At 34.8% G+C, this 27332-nt stretch overlaps 2 protein-coding genes across 2 annotated transcripts; one reads left to right on the top strand and one right to left on the bottom strand.

Annotated features, from left to right (window-relative positions):
* The first annotated feature begins 808 nt into the window (after window positions 1–808).
* LOC128218135 (uncharacterized) lies at window positions 809–17645 on the top strand. Its single transcript, XM_052925689.1, has 7 exons — window positions 809–878; window positions 5013–5138; window positions 6056–6202; window positions 6948–7067; window positions 7535–7594; window positions 12609–13425; window positions 14024–17645. The coding sequence occupies exons 2-7, from the start codon at window positions 5064–5066 to the stop codon at window positions 15937–15939; spliced, it is 3135 nt and encodes a 1044-aa protein (XP_052781649.1). The 5' UTR covers window positions 809–878; window positions 5013–5063; the 3' UTR covers window positions 15940–17645.
* Window positions 17646–22383: 4738 nt separating this feature from the next.
* Window positions 22384–26587, bottom strand: LOC128216686 (uncharacterized). Its single transcript, XM_052923331.1, has one exon. The coding sequence runs from the start codon at window positions 26300–26302 to the stop codon at window positions 24998–25000; it is 1305 nt and encodes a 434-aa protein (XP_052779291.1). The 5' UTR covers window positions 26303–26587; the 3' UTR covers window positions 22384–24997.
* Between the last annotated feature and the right edge of the window lie 745 nt (window positions 26588–27332).

Below are 27332 nucleotides of genomic sequence, written 5' to 3'. Positions count from 1 at the left end.
ATATTTTAAAAGTACATGCATGCATGTGTATATATATGTGTCTTTTTCATGTTGAACAGAATATCGAATGTAAAATCGAATTTAACATTGGATCTAATTGTTTACATTCTCCATGAATCACTTGAGAAATTTCCAACTTCCCATAATTAAAGCTTTTAGCTACCGTTATCAATTAAACAGATAATCGATATCACGATTGGCGGCCATTATCGAAGTCGAGATGTCTCGTGTACTGTATGTGTTGTATACACACACGTGATATAATGTTGTTCCGACTATTATATATATTGATTTATTGATCTAAAAAATTAAAATCTAGAAAGCCTTAATCTAAACTTAGACAACTTAATTAAGTGCATTATGTATTCAATCGAAGTACATTTGATTGGTCTGTTGGCTGTGAAGATAACGGCTTGATTACTCAGTATAGTACAGGTGACAGCTTGTGCAGTTCTGCAGTTCTCAAAAAAGTAAAAAATATAAAAAAAATACATATGCATGTCTACATTTATTCCACAACTTAACTGAATATTTGTCTGAATCACATTGTGTTAAAGATAAGTATTGTGAAATATTTAAATATTACTTTAAAAACGATGACGTCATCGTGGCGTCATAGTTGTTTCAAAGCTAGCTTTCACGTTTTGGAGACGTTAGCGAAACTAAGCCAAGTACAAAGTCAAGACTTTATTTCAAGAAAGTCATAATCATGGATGTAAAATATTTTATTTGTTTCGATCAAAGCTAAGGAGCATAAAGTCCCCATCAAAAGTAATTGCACCACTTGTTTTTGCAATTCGCATTTTGGCGAAAAGTTCGAATAGGCGCCATATTTGTGACAGATGCAAATGTTTATTTTTTGACGGAAAAATAAAAAGGTGAGGTTTATTACTTGTTAAAGCCGTGAATGAAAACATTATTTATCAACAGTTAAGAAAAGTGAATACATTGCTCCGGGATAATTCGACTTATAATTAAAAAATGATTTGAATTTATCAACGAAAGAAAGTACACTTCGTAATTTTACATTTCGACTCTTGCGCAGTATGTAAACATCTTCTATGACATTGTAATCTGACTGGATGTCAGTGTAATAGGTTTAAATGTTGTGAAATTTTATATAAGTTTCAGCGTCACTGATTTGGGAGAGAGTACAATTTAATTTAGATGAAAATTTAGGCAAATCATCTCTTCAAACTAATGCCAGGATTGAAGTGAAAGGATATATCTACTTAAAGTATTTTGTAATAATTTGGATAAATGTTTATACTTAAGCTTATATTTTAAACATTATTGGTATTGTTTGCATTATAAAATTCACCAAATGATTTGCAGTTGCATCAGAGCAATGGTCGAAATTAGCACAAGCCCACAAGCCATGCACTGGTAAAATGTCTTCCGGGCTTGCTCAAATTCTGAATTTTATATAGCAGGGCTTGTTAAAAAAAATTGATGCCAAGCAGTAGTATAAGAATTCGGGCTTGTTCATCCAAAAGTCTAATTTCGATGAATGTCAGAGCATGTTATTTTGATGAATTCTAAGAGTTGTCACCCTTTTTACAGTTTCACTATCCGTTGCGAAGAAGCTATCTGTTTTCATTATTATACTTTGAAATCTATATCTTTGTTCGTTTTTTTTTTCACCGTTGACCACAAATGAGTCCAAAGCGGTGCATTTTAATACTTTGAAAAATTGCCAACCTGAGATAATATGGCTAAGATGGCTATATACTGTTAAAACTGTCTTACAGAGCTCAGTTTCGTCACAGATTTTATGAAATACTTTGTAGGTCTAAAACATAAAATATATTTATTAAAGTAAAAGTTACAGAAATCTTCGTTCTACTTAGTGTCATAAAAAACTTTTTTATTTTTTTTGTCATGATAGGCTCCTACTTTATTCCAACTTTTAATGGGACTCTTTGGAAAGCCAGCTGTTGGATTATGTAGTTTGATTTTAAGGGCATTGAATAATATCTTACAAAGCCTTCTTCTATTTTATGCTCCTCTGCATGAAGAGTCTGAGTGTGTTCCATATTTTAATTTGTCATGAAAACTTCATATATAACTATATATACATATGAAGTGTGATAATTCTAGGCTTATCAGAGTTTTATTAGGTTATGAGTCAACAGGAGAAGACAAATCTCCTTCTGGTGGCTATACTTTTTCATTCTTTAAGGGATTAACAGTCAAACTGTCTCCAATATATCAATGTAAACTGATTTCAATAAGTCCTCTTATAAATTATTTTCTCTGAATGATTTATTATTGTTTCTTATTTGAAATTGTTTGGTTATCCTGCTATTTCCATACCGACTTCAAGGAGTGGCTTCCTGTGTTTTTAGTTGTAAGGCCTGAGGAAGGCTTCCCATAGGAGTTGGTTGTGCTGCAACCCTTTTTTCCGCTTGGGAAAGTCTTGATAGCCAGTCACTGGTTTGGACTCGGATACTTGTGGGTACTGCATTAGTCTGCGGGGTCATATTTTGTGCGCAGATTTCGTTTCCTCTTCATTTGATCAGGAGTTACCTGTTTCTGGTCATATGTCAGCTGCTCAATAAGACTGCAGAGTTTACCTGTAGCATTTCGAGGTATAGTTCTACTGGTGACGGTACATTTCCGAACAGGGCACAAATCCAGAACACCGGCTTAAACACGCGGTTGTTTACGGTGATCGATTATTCGATGATCTAGATCAATACAGAGGCATTCCTTGGTCACACTTGCGAAGTTTCATCTTGTTTGGTAAAGTATTTTTCTAAAAAAATGCCATTCAATGTTTATACATTAAAAATCAAAATGTAGCACATGGGGGAATGACGTTAGAGGGCGCATGCGCATCTTCAGGTTATGCAGTTATGTTGACCTACATTCAAGATATTTATAAATAGAAATCATGGTTTACATTCGAAGCGAATGTTTAGAAAAAAACATCAAAAACAATAAATCACTTTGCAGCTAAGTGTTTATTTAATATAGCATACTTTTTAATTATAATTGTATGACCATGTATTTTCGCTTTTCACGTGTTCAGTATTTGTGCCCTCCATAGCATAATTTTAAGGGTGATTTACTGTCCATAAAATGAACGATTTTCGACATAAAATTGATGAGATCGTGAATCTGTACTTTGACAGCTGTTTTCACATGAACCAAAGATGTTTCATACAGAATTTTAACTTACTACAACAAAAACTCTCCAAGATAATTGTAAAAAAACTCAAAAAGTGTTCGGATTTGTGACCTTAGCCAGTAAGTGTCTTAACTTAGCAATGGTAGAAAGCTTGTCTTCCCTTTCACAGCAATAATCTTCATCTTTGAATATCTTGTCTGATTTAATAATACTGTAATACATTTTCTTTTCACATGAAAACCATTTTGTCCAGTCTTTGAATTTTTCTTTAAGATGCACTTTTACTCCTGTAACAGTTTGCTATAGGCGGCGGATGTGCGTTTATAGTATAACATTCTGTTTAAGACGGAAGTACGTTCATAGTATGTATGTTTACTTGGTTGGTAATATGCAAATTAGCAAAGCCAGGGCTCCGTGTGGATTGAAAATTAACTGTACTGTATATAAAAGACCAGTGGACCCCTTCAGGGTCAAGCATGCTTTTCTCTGAAGGGATCTGTTGCGTCTTTGACGTCGCACGATACACTCCCAAATAAGATTTTTCACAATTAATACAATTGTTGAAATATACCAAAAAGGATGAAAAAAATGTCAAAAACAATAGTTCTTATGAATGATACCGAGTTTAATTTAAAAGAAAGGTGCAGAAAACATGGTATTTCTACCTTATGAGATGATAGTAGATTAGAGTAGATATTTTAGCACTCACCAATCATTTAATATTTTTTGCCTTACATGACCGAAATTGTCTTTGAATGAATGCTCCCCTTCAAGTCCATGTTGTAAATCTGTAAGTTTTCACATTTTTCAAATGTTTATATCTGCATTTTCCAAAAAAAAAATTATCCAAGCTACCTGTACTGTATAATTAATTGAGCCGAATTTACCTCCGGAATCCTTCTTTTCTTCAAGTGTTCTCCTAACATCTTTGTCCAACCAGCGGTTCCCTTAATCCCAGTTCCAGTAGCTTGACTGCTCAGCTCCCCTTCTGGTGTCTGGTCAAGTTGAACAAAGGTAACCTTAAGCATACTGAAGCAAAGTGGTTCTTTTTATGGCACCAGTTGAATATTTTACCATATGCTGGGAAATCTTCGCCTCCGTGGGCCTTCTTTTGCTAAATGGACACTCTTCTTAGTCATGGTGCCACTTGACTTTCACTGATCGGGTCTGCCTTTCGTGTCGATCAGTGGAATTCCTTCTCATTCCCTCTGACTATATTTAATTAGAATTCACACTGACTTCCCACGGCTAGTTGGTCTTCAGCCAGAATAAATGGAAACAATAGCAAGATCTCTGTACCTGTGACTATTGTAGCCACCTGCCATTTAGGTTTAAATCTTTGTCACCCGTGTAAAGTTTATGCCACAACAACAACATACAGACATGATGGTTGCATCGTAAGTGATTTCACTTTACACAGTGATGCCAAATGGGGTTATTTGGTCTCTGATTGATTTTTTTTCGGGATGCTTGGGCTAAGAAAAGGTTCCAATATATGTGTCATTATAGTGATTTTTGTGTTGCAAAATACTATAAAAAAACACTTCCATAACAGAAGGAGTGGTTTCAGACTTATCATACTTAATATATTTTGACTTGCTTGGGTTTGACAAATAGTTTTGTTAAAAACATACATGTGCATAATGACATTTTTACTTCTCTTTGCCCACGTTTTGTTTAATATTTGAACGTTTTTACCAATATGGGAATGTTTTGACTTCTAAATAGAGATCTTTTGACCAATATATCGACGTGATTACTAGGGAACGATTTTACTTTGGGGAGGTTTCATCACATGCGTTTTTGATTATTATGCCTTTATACAGTAAGGAATATTTACAAACCTAGGTTTGAAGTTGTTTTTATGTTTTATTTCAAGTTTCCTGTGTTTTATGCGCTAGTGTGTGGTTTATGATGAAAGTCTGGTACAATGGTGTTGGGGAAGACAACTGATGAAGGGGTAAACACGGAATTACCTCCCCTGACACTGCAGTGTATGACACAGGTTGGAATTGTTTTGTATTTTAGAAGTTCTATTTTGTAACCATTACTATTACAACTCAAAAACTGTGTGAAATATTTATATGAAACTTGGTATACACAAGTATGCTCAGTATGACAGATAATAGATACTTAAGTAGCATGTCCCTTACTTAACCTAAATATGTGTAGCTTTTGAGTTATTCTTGATTGACTGAGAAAAATAGACAAGCCTTGACACATGCTTCTGTTCTTTTCCTTTGTTCATTTTAATGAAAGAAAGCTCCTTTAACACATGTTGCTAGCAACAGATTCATAATTCTATAATCATTAGTATGGTTTGTAGGTCTATAGTAAGAAATACATGTATTTGCCCGAGTTTGGAGAAGGACCACTCCAATGATCCATTTCACATTTGGGCTATAGTTGACTAGTTCCTTCCCTGAACGAAGGGCAAAATGGTTTTTAACTATTGACCAACCAGCTTTTCAATAAGTGTTTTATTACAGTAGAAAAAAGAAGTTATCACAATAGCATTTGATCTTAAATGGTCAATCTGTGAGAGTGCAGCTTTAAAAAGTACTGACACATGAACAGTTTTTATTTCCGATTGTTCCGTAATTAAATATTAATTAAACTCAACAATGTTCCCTGATTTTCTCTGATAAAATTGTTACTAAATATAGGAATATTAAAGAATACATAACAAACCAAAATAAAATATTTTACTAACAAAATTTGTAACTGTTGACCACGTTCCAAATTATTTACCGCTCCTACATGTATATACATTGTATAACAAAAACTATTGACCGGTCATTTATAAGCTTTTGTAATAAACCTGATTAGTGTATGTCTGTTTTTGAGTTTAAAACCATTCTTTCATACGCCAGACTTCAATGATCTGTTAATCCAATATTATGAATCAAATCAATTTTACAGAATCAGCTGGAAAACTTAATACCAAAATTAGTAGCCAAGGTGACAGGTCGGAAAACCCCGAAGTTTGGGGCAGTCCAATACAAACCTAGCTGGTGGCCCTCTTCACTTGAATGGACCAACCCAGAGACACTATCTGACCTCTACCAGGTAAATAGTCCATCATGAATGTTTACAATTATTCTGATATATAATAAGCTAATAGAATCATTTGCTTACCTCTACCAAGTAAAAAGAGTAAGGTGGTTTAGGTCAATATAACTTAGTTGGGAGCCCCTTTGCTTTTTACCTAGAATGGACCAACCCAGATATGCATGCTGACCTCTGCCAGGTAAAAAGTCTCTTTTTATCAGTCTGATATAAAACTAGTGGATAACCATCTTACAATGTATTTGAAATGGACCAATCCAGAATCATTGGCTGACCTCTAGTAAAATGGCAGTTAGGTCGATATAAACTTAGCTGTGAGCCCCTCTTACCTTCATCTAGAATGAACAAGTCCAGTATTGCTTACTTACCTCTACCAGATAACATACCAAACGGAAAATATCTTCTAGGTCAGTCTAGCAGATGGATATTCACAGTCATCCATCCTTGCATAATTTTCCATGCAAAACAAAAATATGAAAAACTTCCTTAAAATTTAAAAAATGGGTTTGATAGTACTTTCAATGGTTGGCAATCTCATTATGATGTCATAGTCATAAGACTGTTGTTTCCATCAGTACTTTCAATAGTTGGAAATGTCAGTATGATGTCTAGTTGTTGGTGTCTGCATCATTTGTTGTGTTGATCTTTTCTTCTAGAATTTTCTATTGAATTTCAAAAATGGTGCAAAAAGTCCTTTCTCCATTGTTTAATTGAATTACAAAAGAATTTCTACAATTATTTCTAGAACCCATGTGAGAAGTTACGGGAGATCGTACGCAGCTGTTACTGCTATATGGACCAAGACGGTCTTCTCAGACGTGGTGACTTATCCCCCCTCTCTGTAGAACGACCCGCATCACCCATCGTAAGTCTTCAAAATCTTGTGGTCTTTTATGTGGCTATTGCAGCCAAAATCGCATTTCCATTTTAGGATTTTTGAGCACACATTATAATAATGGATATGTTGAGGATGTTTTATAATACAAAATTAGAATCTTGTACAACATAAAAGACAGAAGTCTAGTTGTTCTTGATTCATGTATCCTCAAGAATTGTATCAGAAATGTATTATACTTCACTTCATGATTCCAACTTGTATATATAATTTAAATATACAATATTATATAAGGCTATTTTTTGTGTCATTTACTTCATTTTGTCAGCAGACTCCTTGTCGTGATAAAATGTTTGTTAAGAAGACTTGAGTTTTGCTACATTTGTAACTTGTAAACATTGAATCGGCCTTTTTTCATACAAGCTTTTATTAAATTGCTCAGTTAACCCATATTAGACCTAAGAACTTCTAAATTTCCTTAACTTTTTTCATGAAAGGTTGAAGCTGATACAGAGATGTGTAGCACAGACTCTGAAAAACATGCCACCTCTGCTCAGGTAAGGACGAATAATACCTGCTACAGCCTGTTTTTAGCTGGATTTTTTAACAAAAAAAATCTGGTTATAGAATGGTGAACATTGGGCATACCAAAGAGCAAATGTTGTAATCAATTCTGCATTCAAAGTTTTTATTTCTTGTTTTAAATTGAATTGTTTTAATCCAATTGTTATTAAACTTGTTCAGAATACTTGTCTGTGTAATTATTGTCTTTGAACAAATGACTTAGAAATTCTGGTTAAGATTTTGCATGTAACCACATTTAAGTCAATATCTAAGGAAATGCATAATACCGTAATTTACCTAAGAGTTCGGACACTCTAAATATTCGGACACCCATAATTATTTTCCAAAATAATTTATTTTTCGTACCTAATTTTCGGACACCCAAAGGACATCAATCATAACTTTCACAGTTACCAAGTTTCACAGACGAAGATTATTGATTTTTATCTTTACAGTTTACAGTTTTATTTTACTCTCATCACATATTACAAGTATGTGTTTTGAGGTGACATGTATAATACAATACAATGTATGTATCTAAACATGTGTTGTATAACAAAACAGTTTCTATAAGTAACCAGGCTGTATGGTTAGAAGTTAAACTAACAAAACAGGTGTACTAAGTACAAATAAATATAGACTACATGTATAGACAACAAAACAGCATAAGTACAGTATTAATCATTATGACTAATAAGCTATTAAATATTAGATATTATTGCCAGGTGGGTTTTTGAAAGTTTTACAAACAATTTTTAGGTATTTGCTAAGGTTATCTATCTTATGAGGATCATTTTCACACATAATATTCTTGAATGTAAGTATATTCACATTTTGCATATTTATAGTAGGCAAGTACATTTTTCTAGCATTCATAAAATAAGGACAACGAAGAAGATAATGGAATTCATCGCCAATTTCATTACAAGTGCATAAATTACATTTTCTATCATTTCTATCAATGCCAAGCCATCTACCCTTTTCAATTGGCAGGTGGTTGTTACATAGTCTGAAATCTACAAGAGGTTGCATGAGGTTATCATGTACATTAATATAACAATTTTCAAGCCTAAATTCAGACTTATATATTCTATAATTAATACATTTGGATGAACTAACAATATCACTGTTCCAGTTCTGTCTGTACTGGTCTTTTAATGAAGTTTCAACTAAGTTTAACAAAGCATATTTAGATCCTGGAAAGTATTGACTTTGCCATATCGAGGGGTGAATGCGAAAAGGTTCTAAGTGACATTAAATAAAGAAGCAGATAGAACCTTTTCGCTTTCACCCCTCGATATATAACTCAGACCACAAGCATCAAGTATCGATTTAACATTGCTAAACCATCCATACTGATGGCCATTAACAGAGAAATCTTTGTACAAGTATACAAAACAGATGACAAATTGTAATTGTAATGAGTTAGTTTATACCAAAAACCTATTATGCGTTTTTTTAACATAATGCTTAATGGGTATCGACCAAGATCACCATATAACATAATATGTGGTGTACTTTTTTTAACATTCAAAATATGCTTCAAAAAGTCTGTATGGACTTTTTCTATAAGGTTAAGATCACCGTAGCCCCACACTTCACATGAATAAAGTAATATTGGTACAACAGTATTGTCAAATAGTTTAAGTTGACAGTCTATAGTCAAACATAAATTTTTTATCTTAACATACAAACAGTATAAGGCTTTTCTAGCTTGTTCTACAACATGCTTTTTACAATTAACTAAATGTCTATTTTTAGAGAATGTAAGACCCAGGTATTTAAATGTATCTACGACCTCAAACTGCTTATTATTTACAATAATATTTCTATTTCGTCTTGGTTTATCTCCAAACACCATTACTTTTGTTTTTTGAACATTAATATCTAGTTTCCATATATTACAATAGTCATCAAAATTCTTTAATGTACATATCAACTCTTGCTCAGATTTTGCAAATATTACAGTATCATCAGCATACAATAGAACTATTAATTTCAGGTATATATCTAAGTCAACATCAGTAATGTCAATACATGGTGTGCTTTTGTTCAACATATAGTTTTCTAGGTCATTTAAAAACAAGGAAAATAGTATCGGTGATAGATTTTCACCCTGTCTAACACCGTTACAGCATTGGAAATATTTTGCGGTAGTATTATTTAATAACAAGCATGATTTTATGTTGCTATACATATTTTTTATTACATTAAACATTTTCCCATTAATATTATACTTTAACAACTTTGCCCAGAGGCCAGCTCCCCATACAGAGTCGAAAGCTTTTCTAAAATCGACAAAGGCACAGAACAATTTTGATTTCTTATGTTTACAATATTCTGATAACAAGTGCAATATAAATATATTATCAATAGTGCTATGATTTTTTCGAAATCCAGCTTGGTTTTTTAACAGTAATTCATTTTCTTCCAGGAAATTTGTCAGTCTATTATTCAGTATAGCAGTAAACACTTTGCCAAGACAACTCAAAATTGTAATCGGTCTATAATTTTCCGGAGACTGCATGTCCCCTTTACAATGCCTGGCTAGATTACCTAACCGTATACGTCACTGTGACAAGTTAATTAGTTACTACCCATCCTAAACGATTTATTGCCTGTTGAAAAGGAAGTGTGATATATTTATTGGAGGATTAAAGAAACAACAAGGGCAATCAAGGGATTAAGAAAACATAGACATGACATGTTTGTAAAACGATCTGCCAATAAACTTTCAAACTTGTACAGGTCTCACTTATAGACTGTAAGAATCAATAATCGTACAGTTATACATTAATCCTGAATAGCAATGTCTATGCTCTCCACGAGATCCTCGTGGGTATAACTGTAAGTTATGTGACGTCACACAGTGTGACTCTTTGATCTGAAGCCGATAGAATGTGTTTATTCAGTTCAATGCATGTATAAAATGGTGTTTTAATTAACTTGAAGGATTTACACTTATAGGCGTAATAAATAAGTTTATGACCATTGATTACTACGGATAAATTAATAAATGGTAAAATGCAAACATGAAGAAAAAAGGCGGGTTAAACAAACATGTAAATAAAATGTAAAAATGGTAATTTTCTATGTATTCGGACAGCGAAAAAAATAATTATTTTAAGGTGTCCGAACTCTTAGGTGAATTGCGGTACATTGCATTGAAATTTTATACAAGGGCTCCCAACCATCCAACCTTCTTAATTAATAAAGTTAAATAACTCTATCTTGCATTTGATATAAATTTTGCCCATTTATTTTTTAGCCTGAATTTTCATAAAAAAATACCGTTATATAGAAGGGCGAAAAGCAATCTGGCTGGCGGGCGGGTGTTAACAATTCTGCGTTCAAGTTTTTATTCCATGTCATAACGGCAATAGTTTTTATTCAATTGTTATGAAACTTTGCCAGAATAGTTGTGTTTGTGTATATGGGTCACCTCAGGTCAAAGACTAGGTCACAAGGTCAAATCAGGAAGTATTTTCCCCATGCCATATTTTTCCTTTTTTTTCATGAAACTTTTACTGTTTTTTCCTGCAAGATATCTACGTCATGTTAAATTATAATAGAAATTTATGGTAAAATGCAGTGTTTTTACTGCAGAATAATTAAATAAAAATCTCCAATTTTCATGACATTTGGTTAGTTTACATACATTCACACACATCCTTTACACTGGCTCACACAGCATTGACCTGTCAGCACCACAGTCAATGATTGTATTTTCAGGATCTTTATTTTTTTGCAACCTTGGTGTGTCATCTGGGGTCAAAAACTAGCTCTCTGGGACTTAAATTTATCTTTTAGGAAAAGCTGATGTAGTTATAAAATGATCATTTTCCCTCACACATAAGGAATGGTTTCTGTTCATCTTCATGGAATTTGATCAGGTTATTTTTATGAAGGATATATCTGATAAGTATAAATATGGGTCATCTTGGTTAATAAACTAGGTCACTAACTCAAGTCCTAGGTTTGCAAAATTTCATTGTCAAATAAAAAATCTGGCTTTCATGCCGGTTGCCGAATTGGTGTCTGGTTTAAATTATGAATTCTAGTTAAGGTTTTGCATGTAATCTAATTTTACATTGATTCATGCATGCTTCACTAACCTTTGCAATTCTTAAACTTAAAAGTGGCATTATAGTGAAGTGCGCTGTCTCTTTGTGCTTTCATAAGTTAATCTTTTTTATCCTACAAGTATCTTCATGACTTTTGGTCAGAGTATTTGAATCAAAGTCAAAACACTATCAAATAAAACAATAAATGGTAGTAAGAAGCAATTATTAAATACTGCCCTCTTACCGTTGATCCTGTTGAAAACATGCTATTGTCAAAATAAAGAATCCAGCTGTTATCCGCATTGCCTCTTGTTTACCTTTCTAAAATCAAAAACTTTGTTTAAAAACAGTGATCAAATTTTGCACAAGCCTGCAAGCCTGAATCAAACCTGGGCGTGTAAACATTTAAATTTTGTTATAAAAATATGTTCATATATTCAGACTCTTCCTAAACTAAGAAAGTAAATATATGAGCCATAGTCATGAAACTAAAGAGTCAGCATGTGCAGTTGTACATCTGGGGTTTTGTTTGTGGTTGTGCCCAGCAGAGTTATGGCCCATAAATTGAAATTAGGAAAATATACATGAGTTTAGTGTTACACTTATATAAGAAAGTACTAGGTTAGAGTCATAAACCTTCACAAAGATGTGTACAGCCATCAAATTTTACTGGACGGTTTATCAGAATGTGAATTTGTACAACTGGTAATTTAATGCACATTCATTGACTATGTGTGGAAGAATGACCCTTGCTTTTGTGGCAAAGGCAGGAATATGGGGTATCTGTGTCCTATGGACACATTTCTAGTTTTTAGCCAGATCCTTTTCAATGTATGCAGAGGTTTTAGTTTCTGCATGAGATGCTCCTGTAGTGTAGATTGACCAGCTTTTTGTTTGGTTAGTGGTAAAATTGTTGATCTAAGTTGAACTGTTTACATTTCAGAGTCAATCTAGTCCTACCAATAAAACGTTCAAAGGTGAAAGAAAGAAAGCAGAGACTGGCCCTGACTCTGATCTCAACAGACATTTGAATAAAGGAGAGGAGAAATTTGGAGATGATAGCAGTGAAGTTATGGTCATTGACTTGAGTGATAATGAAAGCGATGCTTTTGACAATGAAAAGGTGACTGCAGGTACATCTAAAGATATGGCCATTGAAGCATTAACAGTTGGTAAGAATAAACCTGATGGAGGAAGTGGTAAAGCTAAGAACCTGTCTGTTGAAGAACTGATTAATGAAATCTCCAAGGAAGGAGGTGAAGCCAGTGTTATTGATAAAGCTGAGGATATAACGCCTGACTTGATTGCTCAAATAGATCTTGAAATTGCCAAGTCCATTAAACAGGCTCTAGGATTGGTGGATTCAAATCAAACGTCTAAGACTGCTGGTGGTGCTAATGGAAATAACAATCAGTCAGGAAAAGGGAAAAGACCGAATATCCTTAACAGAATTCCTAGGGTAAAGAAAAGGGGTTCATTGTTTACCAAAGTTGATGTTAGTGACACACAATCTATGAGTGATTCGGAAATAATGTCTGTAAAATTTAAACAGTGGAAAGAAAAGAATGAAGAAAAAACAAATGCAAGGAAGTTTACTTGGAAAACTGAGACAGGGTCAGCTAATAAGGTTATAAAACCTGAGGCAACAAGTTATGATTCTGATCCAGAAAGTTTGACAAAAGCAGCCATGGAGAAAATTAAAGAATTAGACGAACTAATTATGAAGATTAAACCTGCCAGCAGAGAAGACAAGCATGAAGGTACAGTAGATGTTGTATATGTATGTTCACCATTATCAGTTCAATTGCTAGTCTCAGTATGGCCAGATGTCAACCTCTGCTGATTTTTTTTTATCATGATAAATGTCAATGAAGTGTCCCCAAACTGTACCTGCTGCTGGCCAAAAATCTACATGTATGCAGTGTCCCCAAACTGTACCTGCTGCTGGCCAAAAATGTACATGCAGTGTTCCCAAAATATGCCTGCTGTTAGCCAAAAATGTACATGCAGTGTTCCTAAAATATACCTGCTGCTGGCCAAACATGTACATGCAGTGTTCTCAAAATAGGCCTGTCGCTGGCCAAACATGTACATGCAGTGTTCCCAAAATATACCTGCTGCTGGCCAAAAAATGTACATGCAGTGTTCCCAAAATATACCTGCTGCTTGCCAAAAATGTACATGCAGTGTTCCCAAAATATACCTGCTGCTCGCCAAAAATGTACATGCAGTGTTCCCAAAATATACCTGCTGCAGGCCTAAAATGTACATGCAGTGTCCCCAAAATATACCTGCTGCTGGCCAAAAATATAATATAAGGCATTGCACTGCATAAATAAATTCTTATGTACCTTTCAGATGAGGTTGTGTGGATTTGTTTCATCTGTGCCAAAAGTTTTCCCGACCAGTCCGAATTGATGGCTCATCAGGACATCTGTGAGGAGGGTGAAACCAGCGACACACAATGTCCAATCCTAACACCTGGGCCAAGGGTCTCGCTCACTGATTCCACAGATCAGGGGGTGCAACCAGTGCCAACGCTGCTTCGAAAAGTGGGCTCAAATATTAAGTCTCTTCCCCTTGGGTTGCCAAGCAGACCTAGAATTGTTAGGAGACCAAAATTTGTGGATATCTATATTCCACCAGGAAGAGACGTTTACTTCGAAGCTCTTGGACTTGTGCAAACACCAAAGGTTGAAGAAATTATTAAGTCTCCCCGTAAGAGTGTGACAGAGGATGATTGTCAGATTATTGACCTTACAGTCGATGATGAGCAAACGGTTCCAATAACTCCGCGAAGTCGTTCTCTCATGTCACAATTGAGTAACGAGGGGGGTAGTGCCAGAAAACGCCAACTCAGTTTCTCCCAATCTTCGCCTGTTAAAAACATTGCAAGTAAAATGGTGAATAAGTTGGAAGAACAGTCCCAATCTTCAGAGTCTAGTGATGAGGATTGTCGTCGTCTACCAGTAAGGAAAGTTCTGCCAAAATCCACCATTTTGGGTATTCCCCTCACATCACCATTGGGACAAAGGCTAAAGAAGCATTGGAGCTTTGATAATAAAGTGCCTGTTGTGAAAGACATTGAGCAATATTGTAAGAATAATGTTGTAGAAGATTTAGCTGAAAGGGAAAGGAAAAAGAACCCAATGGTGGAAAAGTTGAGGAATCGCCCCCCTCCTCAAGTGACTTTCAAGTTTACAAAAAGGTATATGAACAAGTGGTCTCATATGTACAAATTTAATAGAGTTGAGCGTAGAGAGTTTGAGAAAAGCCTAAGAACTGGCCTTGGACGTGAGAGTCGCTTAAGACTCAAGAGGATGAAGGCATGTAAGGTGGTTATCCGGAGGATAAGCAAGAAAGATATCAAGTACTGGACAACGCCTCGGCCCAAAATCCACCAAGCAAGGGCAATGTTGTCCCAGTTTATAAGGCAAAAGCCTAATGCTTGTCAGCGGCCACAGATCCGGCAGAGAAACACCAATCAGTATCGGCTCCCAGCTCAGCAGAAAACTGTCTTTTCCAGCACAAATTTTCAAACATTCCATCCCCATCAGACTTCTCTTTTAAATCCAAGAGGCCTTCGACCTCAGCTACTTGGAATTCAACCTTCAGCATCCATTCCTACTCCGCAGTTACTGGTGCGCTCAATTCAAGGTGGACAAGGGATGCAACTCCAGGTCCTTGAGGTTCAAAGTTCACAGCTTTTAGGACAGAACGTGTTTTCCTCCCCTCCCAAGCATAGTCAGAAAAGGAAACAAGTGTTCAATAACATAAGAGAAGATGATATGGTTATCTGTTTGTCATCTGATGATGAAGACAAAAGTGAAAATCCTATTCAGTCTGCTTGTGAAATGGGTAAACAGTTGAAAAATTTGTGTGACATGCATGAGAAGCGTAAGATTGGACCTGCAAGTTTTATGAAGTCTCAAAGGGAGCGGAAAGAAAGGGCTCGATCCAGATCAATGTCGGTATCTGAGGCTGAAAGCCCGGTGGTGAATCAGACAGAATTCAATCCTACTGGTTTAATCATAGCTGGTGCTACAAGCCTTAGAGGCCCTAGCCCATTTGATGGCTCAACTCATGTGCGAATCAACAACGGGCAGATGACAGTCTTAAACTCTCAGCCAGAAGGTTCATCAGACAATCCTGATGAGATTATTGCAAAAGGGGAACATTTGGAAGATGACAAGTCCAATGTGGTTAAGATACAACCAGCAGATGAATTTATGGATTTTGAGGTGATTTGTATAGACTCTGATGGAGGGGATTGAACAAGGGATAAAATGTTAGATGAAATGGGTTAAACTTTCTGAAATGGTGATAGTCATTGAATGAGCATTTCTTTCAGTGATTTTTCAAAGAAGGAGCGAACGTTATTTCAAAGAATGATTTTTCATTGAAGAGTGTTTGTTAATATTCAAAGAGTGATTTTTTCATTGAGAAGCGATGTTTCCATCAAAGAGTGATTTTTCATTGAAAGATTGATGGTTCCATCAAAGAGTGATAGTTCATCGAAGAAAAGATAGTTCATGAAGGAAGTAATGGTAGCCTTATTGTGGACCGATATTGCTCAAGAAACTGGTGTCTGATGGGATAGTAAACATGTTATACATGTTTATAAATATTTGTATAGGTTTATGGTTGATTTATAATATTTTGAGTATGAAAATCATAGATGGTGTACTTTTGTTATTTCTTGCTGTGAAAATGCTATTGTGATGTTAGTCTATGCTTATGTTATAAAAACACATCTTTTGATATATTTGAATATACATGTGAGCTGTGATTGGTAGATGTTCAAGTCGAATAGATTTTGTATAATAACTGATAACTGTGTATCTTTTTGTACAGTTACACTTTTGTGCTAATATAGATTTCATGCCTTATTTCTGAATTGGAATAAAACATTTCCCTTTATTAAAACCCCTAAATGCCATACATGTATACTGGGGATTTACTTTGATGTTAATTATGTATTGATAAATGAATCACAGTCTTTGATATAATGTGCTCAAAATTATATGCCGGTACACTGAACATTTAAAACTATTTTGAACAATTATGTATAATATTTTGCATGAACATTATCGAATATAACTTTTTTTATAATAATTTATATAGAATAAGATTTACCTTTCGATATAGTCTATGGTAAAAATCCAACGTAAAATGCCTTGTGCAGCCGAAATATTGCAAACACTTGTATTAACAGCATAATAAGGTGTAAAGTTTGTTTGTTTCCAATTTCTCTGCCCTAAAATGGGGAAGATATGTCAGTATTTTTAGCTCTACTGGCCAAAGGCCAGAAGAGCTTATGCGATGGTAATGTGTACGTAGTATGTGCGTTCGTGCGTCTGTAAACAATTGCTTGTGAACACGATACAGTCTTCAGTTTTGATTGTATCTCGATGAAACTTGATCAGTATCTAGATATCCATTAGAGCTTGGTTCCTTTCGAAAACCAGCCAGATCCGCCCATGCATGCCTAGATTATGGCCCTTGATAGTATAAAAAAATGCTATTGTGTAAACAATTGGTTGTGAACACGATACAGTCTTCATTTTTGATTGGATCTCGATGAAACTTGTACAGTATTTAGATACCATTAGAGCTCGGTTCCTTTGGAAAACCAGCCAGATCCGCCCATGCATGCCTAGATTATGGCCCTTGATAGTATAAAAAATGCTATTGTGTAAACACTAGCTTGTGAACACGATACAGTCTTCAGTTTTGATTGTATCTCGACGAAACTTGTACAGTATTTAGATATCCATTAGAACTTGGTTCCTTTTGAAAACCAGCCAGATCTGCCCATGCATGCCTGGATTATGGATCTTGAAAGTATAAAAAATGCTATTTTAAGCTAAGTTTATTTTTAGCCAAGTCTACATGAGCGAAGTCTAGTTTTAGCCAAGTTTACATGTAAAGTCACAATTGCTTGTGAAGGTTTGTTCAAATTATGTCCCTGGGGTCATTACTGCCCCCCCCCCCCCCCCCCCCCACCCCCCACCCCCCACGGAGATTGTCCCGCAAGGGAGCAATGCGACAAATGCAAACGACCTCGGCAACATTGACGGAGGCCCAGGGAAGAGTTCTCTTTTCTTTGTAAGGGACGGACTCCCCCCCCCCCCCCCCCCACTTAAATTGGGAAATATTAAAAACCTTTTTGTCTGAAACCACTATGCAAATCCTTGCTATTTTGAACAAGGCTTTATTTAGTGGTCCAATACCATGGTTGTTCAAATTATGCCCCTTGGGTCAAAACTGGCACTGCCCTGGGTGTCACAATTTTCCTAGAGACTTATTTAAGAAATATTTTCAAAATCTTTTTGTTTCAAACCACAAGGCCCATACCTTTGATATTTGTTGTGGAGCATCATATGATGCAATTGAAAACATTTGAAATAATGACCCTTGGGCAAATGCTGGCCCCACCCCTTTTGACTTACTTATTAATTTTTAAAGCTACAGTAATGCAATTTTGACCATGTGAACAGTTTTGCAAACAAGCATTAATGTTGTCCTCGGATGTCCTTGACTTTGACCTTTGACCGACTTTTTATTTTTAAAGCTACAGAAATGAAATTTTGACAATTAGTACAGTTTTGAATGTTTTACCCTCGGATTACCTTTACTTGGCACAATAGTTCATGCAACTAATCTGCTTAGGACACTTCCTGTCCTCGGATGTTGAACGTGCAGCGATTTCAGCTAACCCAAACACTAGAAGTGAACTATATATTTGTTGCCTATTACTCAAACGTACATGCTCTGGATTGAAAATGACCACAAGAGCCATGCCAGTAGAGCATAGGCCCTTTTGGGCCTCTTGTTTATTTTTGGTAAAGTTTTGTCATATCATTTTCATACTGTCACAGTTGGTCAGGATATTTCGACACACCCTTTCACATATATAAGATTTAAAAAAAAAAAAAAAAGGATTAAAAGAAAAAAAATGCAACATTAAAAGCCACTTTTTGATTTTTTTTGGAATAGATTTCATTGCAATAAAAAATGATCATACACTTTCATTTGGTGATTGATAAGATTGTTTAGACTTAAGTATGTATTTTTTTTATTTTGAAAAACATTTTGCTTAACAATGTTTATACTTTTGTTTGTTTTGATTCTCTGAAATCAGTTATTTGGCCCATTTAATTGAAATGCCATACAGTGTACATGTTTGGTGATTAAATCTTGTTTATTTCGAAGCAAAATTTACTCACATTGATTTATTTTGAATGTGTTTTGTTTTTGGTATTCTTTTGTAACATATTTATTTCTGTGTCCATAGACGTAGTATAATAGTACCATTATTTGTTTGTAAATACTGAAAAAAATATATTAAGATAAAACAGCCCAGATATTTTGTACATCTTAAGTGAAAATACTGTGCACTGTCAAAAAATAAATATTAAGAAAAATATCACTGGATTTTGGCTTCTTACATTATCCAACAAGGTTGCACCCCAACTTTCACAGGACAGGTTGGTGCTACAATTATTATATTATTAATTAATCACAGTCTTTAATATAATGTGCTCAAAATGATATACGGTACACTGAACATTTAAAGGGCCTGCACTCTGTATGATGAAATAGAGAAAAAAAAGTAGAAAATTGTCAAAAACTGACATAAACTTGGTATCGATGTGTACAATGCATACAAGTACAATTATGCCAATACTTCTATATGGCACACGCTTATATGTTAACTCTGACCTTTATGAAGTTTTTGTAGAATAACCCTGGCCCAAATATTAAAAAAATACCGAAGTCAAATTTTAATCTCAACTTCGTATAATTTTACCCCATAAAAACATGAAATTGGTTAAAATTTGATGTTTCATTATGTTGAGAATGTAGTTTCTCATAGATTGTGTTTATTAAAACCCTTTGTCCACATAGTTCTAGAGAAAAAAAGTACTTTGGTAATTTGCTTAAAAACAATGAGCTGTACACTCAATAACTATTTCTTGCTGAAGAATGAAATAGTTTTTAGAATCCTGACGTTTTTAATCAGCATGTTTTATGGGAGAATGCACTCTTAAAAAGAGTAAAATGAATAAAACCTGAATTGATGTGGTTCATGCGTCGTTGGTCGGGCTGGCAGGTGGATGGGTGTCGGCCAGGTGGCTTCCGCTCAGATATTGATTGATATTGATGAAAAAAGGTGTTTCACGTATTGAAGGATAGCATGCAATGATGGAACAGTGAGTTGTAACTAATAAAAGACAAATCAGTTCCTGTTAACATACAAGCTATGAACCTTGGAATCTAGAAACGTCAGGTGAATATGTACCTTTGGGATGTATTTGGGTGATGACTTCGGTCAAATTCACTGTTACTGAATGCAGAAAGTTGGTTACTGGTTAGTAACTTGAGACGTTGATTTGCCAGCGGCCATGATAGTGGTTGGTGGGGTCAATGTCGCTGTTGCTTATACATAGAAAATCAGTTTTTGCAGTTGGTTATGATGTATTGTGACGAAACTAAGTGTAAAGATGTGCCTTGGGATTTGTGTCCAGACCGTAATAGTCCATGTACTGTCCGGTTTCAAAGTATTCTGATAGAAACACATGGTTGAAAGGAGCTTCATATCTTTTGCTCATAAAGTCACGTTCATAATTATGGAGGCCATAACGAGAGAATATTGGCAACATTTCATACAACTTTGCTGGTGACCTTTCTTCGTTTTTGTTTTCTTAAAGTGCTCATAACACGTGACCTTTTGATTATTCCAATAATCACGACTTTGATGTTATGCCAAGGTCCGAAATGACTTTAAGAGCTACAGGCTCGGTTTTTGTCAGGTTATTAAATTGTGTTTAAAACACACGTACAAAAACTTATCGTTGCATTATTTTATTTACAAGTTTTTTAATGTATGTTCACTGAACTTGTAAAACACGGATATTTGAATATTGAAACTTTTTGCTGCTGTGGTGATGTAACAGTCACGACGTCGACCAACAGTTCAGAGGGTACCGGGCCGATCTCACATGTTATGCCCATGAAGGGTGGCATATTGTAATTGCACCGCCCGTTCGTTCGTCTGTGCATCCGTCCGTTACAACCTTGTGTTCTCGTTCGAAAAGTCAATGTCACATTATGTGGTCAATGATGAACATAATTTAGTATCTCAGACATGACATTTTACTCGATAACGGGAAATCAAACTGCATGGGTTTGTAAAGCACCTTTGGCATTTGCTAAAATAAACGGGGTTTTAATCAAACCTTGAATCAACATAATGTTATATACGAATGGCTATCCGTCCCACAAGCCACAACCGGGGGCATGTTCACGTTTCTGAGACAGCTCTTCTTTTATTTTGATGAATTTAAAAAAATGGCGTTTTTTTATTTGATATCTTCAATACGGCACCTTATTGGCCTTTAATGTCACTAGTTATTGTTTTGAACATATGCCAGGGTTCAAAGAGTTATAAACTATTTTTCAATGTGCTGCATTAATACCTATTGTTGAAGATACATTAGCTTTGAACAAGAGTGCATCACTAGTATACATGTAGAGTCCTACATTCAAATTTAGTCTAATTTTCTGTTTTATGAATAGAAAGCGGTAGTATACACGGGGAAATAGTATTTCCTAATTGCGTTTTCTTTAGTATTTAAGATAAGTAGTTATCATTATGTAGTTATATTGATCCATTCAACGAGTCCATGACTCGGGGGAATAGTTTTTCTTCAGTATAATGGATTGCCCGCGCCTATGTTTTTTACATTTTGATTGACACTCTGGGGTGACTAAACCTTGAATATGATGCCAAACATTCACCCCTCCGAATGTCAGGGTATTCGCCAAAGAAGTAAATTTCAAAATATAACCTTTAAGCACTAGGTTCAATCATTTAGAATTTCACCTTTCGTGGGTGTTATAAGGTCCGCCCACTGTAACTGATCTGATACACACTCTCTGTGTCAGATTTTGCGTTGACAATGTGTCAGCCGATGAGGTTGTATTCGAGGTCCGTCACGTGACCGGAGGTAAAATCTTAATGATTAAGATGGGCTCGTTCGCTACGCCCACTGGGCATCTTCCTAATCATTAAGTTTTACTTCATGATATTTAATATTACTAAAAGGCATTCACGAAAATCAGACGGACAAAGTACGGATGAACTTATTAATTATTATTTCAAAGAATTAAGCTATGGTGCGTATCCTAAACTATATAGATTGTTACAATACTGATTCAATTGACTGGCTCGTGTTATTTGACAATGGAACAATCCTTAAATTTCTGGCTTTGTTTTGCGATAACCCCTCACAACCTTTCAAGTATCTATTCCTAGTTTGAACTTTCTGTACCTCGAGCGATTGACACTGAAGTTAATACGTGAAACTTAAATAATTTCGCCCTAAATGCGAGTAATGGCGTAACAAAGGTATGCCATAATAGCCTTGGGATTTTAATTCGATGAAGTGTTTATTGCAGATATAAAATTTCATTTGATATTTATTTCATTGCAAAATCGTGTGAATGCTACCTTTCTGCGATCAGAAAAATGAAAATGTTTCTCAGTCTGAATAGTAAGTAGTCTCAATTTCAATTCATACTGTACTACTTAAGAAATCAAAACAATTCCTCAACGTTGATTTTGCAAAATTTCTGGCGTCTTTGGCGTTTGTATACTTTGAGTTAGATCTTTTCTAAGCCTCCGAAACCTTGCGAAGAACAACAACGCCGAGTAAAGTACAAAGAATAGTTTTATTATGGTTGTCTTTGGTATCACATTCTAGTATTACAAGGAAATGCTTCAGAAATCAGGTTATTGCAACTAAAAAGGGATTGCATTAGTAAATGCCCATGTGCCTTTTATATTACAACATATTCAACATGTTATTATATCGTGACATGTATGTAACTCGCAGTATGACATCTTAAACGGAACACAATAAACGTCATTCATGGAAATAAAAAAGTAAGTTTTTAACAATTTGTGCGTGCAATAGGGACGTGTTGTCGTTACTTCTACATTAAACTGAGCGTTTTTGTTCAATTTCAAAATTGACGAATTATAAAAATAATTTAGAGTATTTTCGATAAATTGATGTTGGACGGTTACACTTATTTATTGGCACCCTGGAATTATTTAGAGTAAAAATTTAAAAATCAAGGGTAAATAAAGGAATAATCAGTATGTAAATAAAAATAAATAAAACAATGCATGTATAATGTGTTAATACTAATAAAACAGGTTGAGAGGTACATTTATATTATAAACCATAAAGAGGTTAAGCTTTAGTAAATTAAGACCCTGCAAGAGTATAATATGAGTTTGCTTGTACGCTAGACATTGCCGGGTAGCTTGTCCGAACCTCTGCACTAAACTACGGATACTATGCTTGTTGTTGTTGTTTCTCAACGTTTGTTGTTGTTTTCTTGTCGGGTGGACACGGTTTGAAATTAGACCCTGGTGCTAAACATAGAAACAATTTGGTAATGCCTAACTTTAAGAGCGACGTGAATAAAAGTGGGATAACAATTAGAACACAGACTAGAACCCGGAGTGATATGGCAAATTGCTATTCATTTGGTTTCAGTATCGATATTAGGATTGCTGTCGTGTATGGTTTATTGGTATAACCAGGCAGGTTATTGATTTGTCGGCATTTATAGATAAAATAGATATGTCAAGTACATGAAACATCGTTCTTTGATTAAGTTATTTTGAGCAAAAACATTGTGAATATGTTAGAAAATCTCCCATGGTAAAACGCAGTAATAATTTCGTTTATGACCATTTCTACAGTCCCGACATCAGTATGTTATACTCGTGATCTGCTTAATGCGTCGGCAGTAAACATTTGTATTTACTATTTACTACATAATTATATTTGTATTCGTATCATCAGTAAATAAAATGTGATTCCGAGATGAAAACAATCCTGTGACATTACCTAGTCTATACAAATGATTAGAATAATAATTTAAATGTTTAGTTTCGAATCGTCATAAAGTAAGTTATACCAAAAACAATTTCAGTCTTTATTATCCAGTATGCTTAAACACATGAAATTAACAACAACAAATTAAGTGGTATTAAATTGTTGTTAAAAGTTAACATTCACTGTGGTATGATTTATCTTGAACTCTTAGTGAGATTGGCTTTAAGTGTTTTCTAACATGAACGTATTATAAAATATTATTCAATTTCACAGAGCACAGTCAATTAGTGTCTTCATGGAGATGTTAAGATATTGACACAGGATCAATCGCTCCTTGATATTTAACGTAAACTCTTTTAGTGACTTTGATTATTTAAACGTATAGATTCAAGTGCATTGTATATCAAAAGAAATGACAGGGGAAACATGTTGCAATCCAAGTATATTCGTGAAAATGTTTGGATCATTTATGCAATAAAGAAATTCAAGAACACATCGACCGATTCCAAATTGATTGTTCATCATAAATGTAACTATACCCTGAAGCTTCTTAAACTGAGGTAAAAGTCCTGAATTACATATAACCATGCTTTGATTAACAATTGTTTGATAGAATAAAAAATCCTCATCCGCCTGCGCTCATTCGTTATGGAAGCGTATATTGGACTTCCAGATGTCCCTTTTATGTTATTAATGTTGTTTTGTTTTACATATTTTAGACAACATGTTGCACGAGACTAATCGGATAGTCTCTAAACTTGTCCATATTTTAGCAGAAATGCATTTTTACGAAAGTACATTCAATCTCATTATCTATGGTGTTATCTTAAATATATTACGTACTTATCTGAAAAGCAAATACCGAAGAATGATCTCTGGAAGTCTTTTACCTGAAACCTAACTAAATACATGAACACACATTGACATTACCGCTTAAGTGAACAGACATACATGTATGAATTCTCCTTCGGTCTTTTGTACCGGCAAACCAACTCTTGAGAATGCAGTATATTATGAAACCATTCTCAAGAAAAATGCACAAACCATTAATTTTTAATGTACTTTCGTAAACGTGTACTTTCTGGGTTTTTTTTATTTCCTAGAATAGCCCGTTTCCATAAATTAAGTGTTGAAGCTATTGCCTCAACTATGAATCTGTGTTGTATATTGCCAGTCATGTTTTATATTGCCATTGTTGTCCTGTGTCAGTCTTATGTGTATTTGCTAAGTATTTTCTAATACCACCCTCGAATGACGTTATTTATAAACCATAAATACAAACAATACCTATTGCGGTTATCACAGCCAAGTTGATATGTCAAGGTAAAATACAATTCTACTAAAATGTAAAAATGAAGAAAAAAAAATGTTTATCACATTGCCCTATAAGAGCAGAACAAATTCAGAGGAAAACTCATAAAAGAATTTCACGGACGGACATACTCCGTGAGAGCTTTCTCCATCGTTTTAAGAACTCAGAATAGTTTGTTTCACACTCAGCCACTCTGTCTTTATAGTAGTTTTCATCCTCAATGCATTTAATGAGGTCCGCCTGTACAACACATACATTTTCAAATTGAGCAGTTTCCACATTCAGAAGACTCCGGGCCTCACTGGCGCCGCGGGATTCAAACATCCGAACGTCAACGATACTATCATCTTCGTACGTCCGGTAGTTATCATCAAAGAAAATATGGTGGACGTTTTGGTCAAAAGGGTCAATAATGAGGGGCTTGGAGGTGTGATGGTGGTAGTTGTTTTCCAACCAATAATGGACATCGTCCCGAAAACCGGAAATGCCCACTCTTTGCGATAACATATCGTATATCTCGCGGTCGCCGGTGAAGGTTTTCGTGCCGTCTGCACCTGAAGTGGTTGCCACCGTTGGCGCCGTAGCACTCCTTTTCACCGTCCCGATGTTTTCATCCACCGGAAGTTCAACTGGTTCCTTGAATCCGGGATGGTGGCCCTGAAGACCGTGCGCTAAACTTTTAATCACATTTGGCGCATCTAAACCAAAAGTTCTGAACACAATTGCGAAGTCTCTTTCCGTTTCTACGAGATGATAAATACATTTGTACAATGCCGGAACCAAATAATTATATTGCTGGCCATCGTGGCCTGACATAGTCAATATGTTATGCCTTTCCGTCTCAAATTCATGCCTCCATTTAAGGAGTTCCATGTGATTCTGAAAATGTGGATGAAATATTCTACCAAGCTCATTATGAGTAAAATCACCAGTTGCAAGTCGCAACAGAGTTCGATCATTCGTGTTTTTCACAAACTTTTTCTCAAGATATTTATAATAAGTGACCACATCCTTAGCGGGCGGAGTCAAAGACAGTTGGTCGGAATGCCACTGCCACTCACCGGAAGTGTCCTCACGGCCCCACGTGACCCCCGTCAGGAAACTATTGAGCGCTTGCTCCACGGATACATTTGTCACAGAATCCGCAACTAGCACTGTATTCCGAATATCAAAATGTAAAATCAATTTCCTCTGTTTGGCGCTAGTAGAGAATGGCATATTTACGCTGTTGCTAAGGCTATCGGCGTCTTCTTTATCGCTGTCTGTATTAATGTCACCATTTATTTCACTTTTATCCTGATGTTCCTTATTTAAGGTGCCCTTTTCGGCATTACCACTCTCCATGTTGTCCTGAACTCTCATGTCTGTCTGTTTATAACCGAACTGTTTTAAATAATTCCTATACATTGCTTCGCTCTATTGAAATACAAAAGATCACCTATCTTACGGGTATAAACATGTAACATTGGATTATCGATCTATCGCCATTTGATCAGGTATAGTATATATAGAGCGAGAGATATCAACTTGATTACCTTTAACGCGCTTATTGGAAAAATCTGACCCATGGTATTTTATTTAACTATTGAATTTATACCAGTTTGCACTTCTTGTGAAATACTCCTTTTATAGTCCACATGCCTTTTCATGCTGAACGACTCATGGACTTCAAGAAGCCAGTAGCATGAAAGGGGAATTCCCTGTGACGAAAATAAAACGTACATGTCTGAGCGCACTCGCTGCCCTAAATGAATTCATAATGAACATAAATCAAAACGTTAGATCAAATAATTATGATCTTAAGAAAAAAACGAAAAAAACACACACATTAAACGTCTCTAAAAACAAATAAATACTTCTGGTACAAAAAGTAAACCATTCATTTTTTAAATTTATTTAAAGTGAACATTTTTATTGACCTTTTATTAACGGCTGTATCTAAAAAATACTGTTTACACTTTCATATAGCTATTTTATTTTTCATTTCAGCGCTCAAATTATTTTTTTGTTCAGCGTAGAACACAAATAAAAACTGCTTCAAGGATGTTTATTCAATAAGACTTTAATAACCGTTCATCCAGCATAAGATATGAGAGCAATGAAGATATGCATACAGCAGATTTTTTCACACTGGCACCGGACTTTCAAACTTAATCATTTAAAAAAAATATTTTATAATTCTAAACTAAAAATTTCAATTCCAAAAATGTGATTTTTTTTTATTAAATATGCACTTTGTACTGTATATATATATATATATATATATATATATATATATATATATATATATATATATATAACGTAAGTATATATATATATATATATATATATATATATACAGTTCAAAGTGCATATTTAAAAAAATATATTTGTCAATATTTTTTCACATTTTTGGTATTGTGTCTCTTAGTTTGGAATTAGAAGATTTTTTTTAATG

This window comes from Mya arenaria, chromosome 14 (assembly GCF_026914265.1).
Source record: "Mya arenaria isolate MELC-2E11 chromosome 14, ASM2691426v1".
NCBI classification, from domain to species: domain Eukaryota; kingdom Metazoa; phylum Mollusca; class Bivalvia; order Myida; family Myidae; genus Mya; species Mya arenaria.
The sequence above is the reverse complement of the archived record's forward strand: the minus strand, read 5'-3'. Positions and strand labels throughout refer to the sequence as shown.

Coding starts and splice junctions, on each gene's coding strand:
- LOC128218135 (XM_052925689.1), top strand. CDS start 5,064: ATGGTGTTGGGGAAGACAACTGATGAAGGGGTAAACACGGAATTACCT. Junction 7,595..12,608: donor AACATGCCACCTCTGCTCAG/GTAAGGACGAAT, acceptor TTTACATTTCAG/AGTCAATCTAGTCCTACCAA. Junction 13,426..14,023: donor CAGAGAAGACAAGCATGAAG/GTACAGTAGATG, acceptor TGTACCTTTCAG/ATGAGGTTGTGTGGATTTGT.
- LOC128216686 (XM_052923331.1), bottom strand. CDS start 26,302: ATGTATAGGAATTATTTAAAACAGTTCGGTTATAAACAGACAGACATG.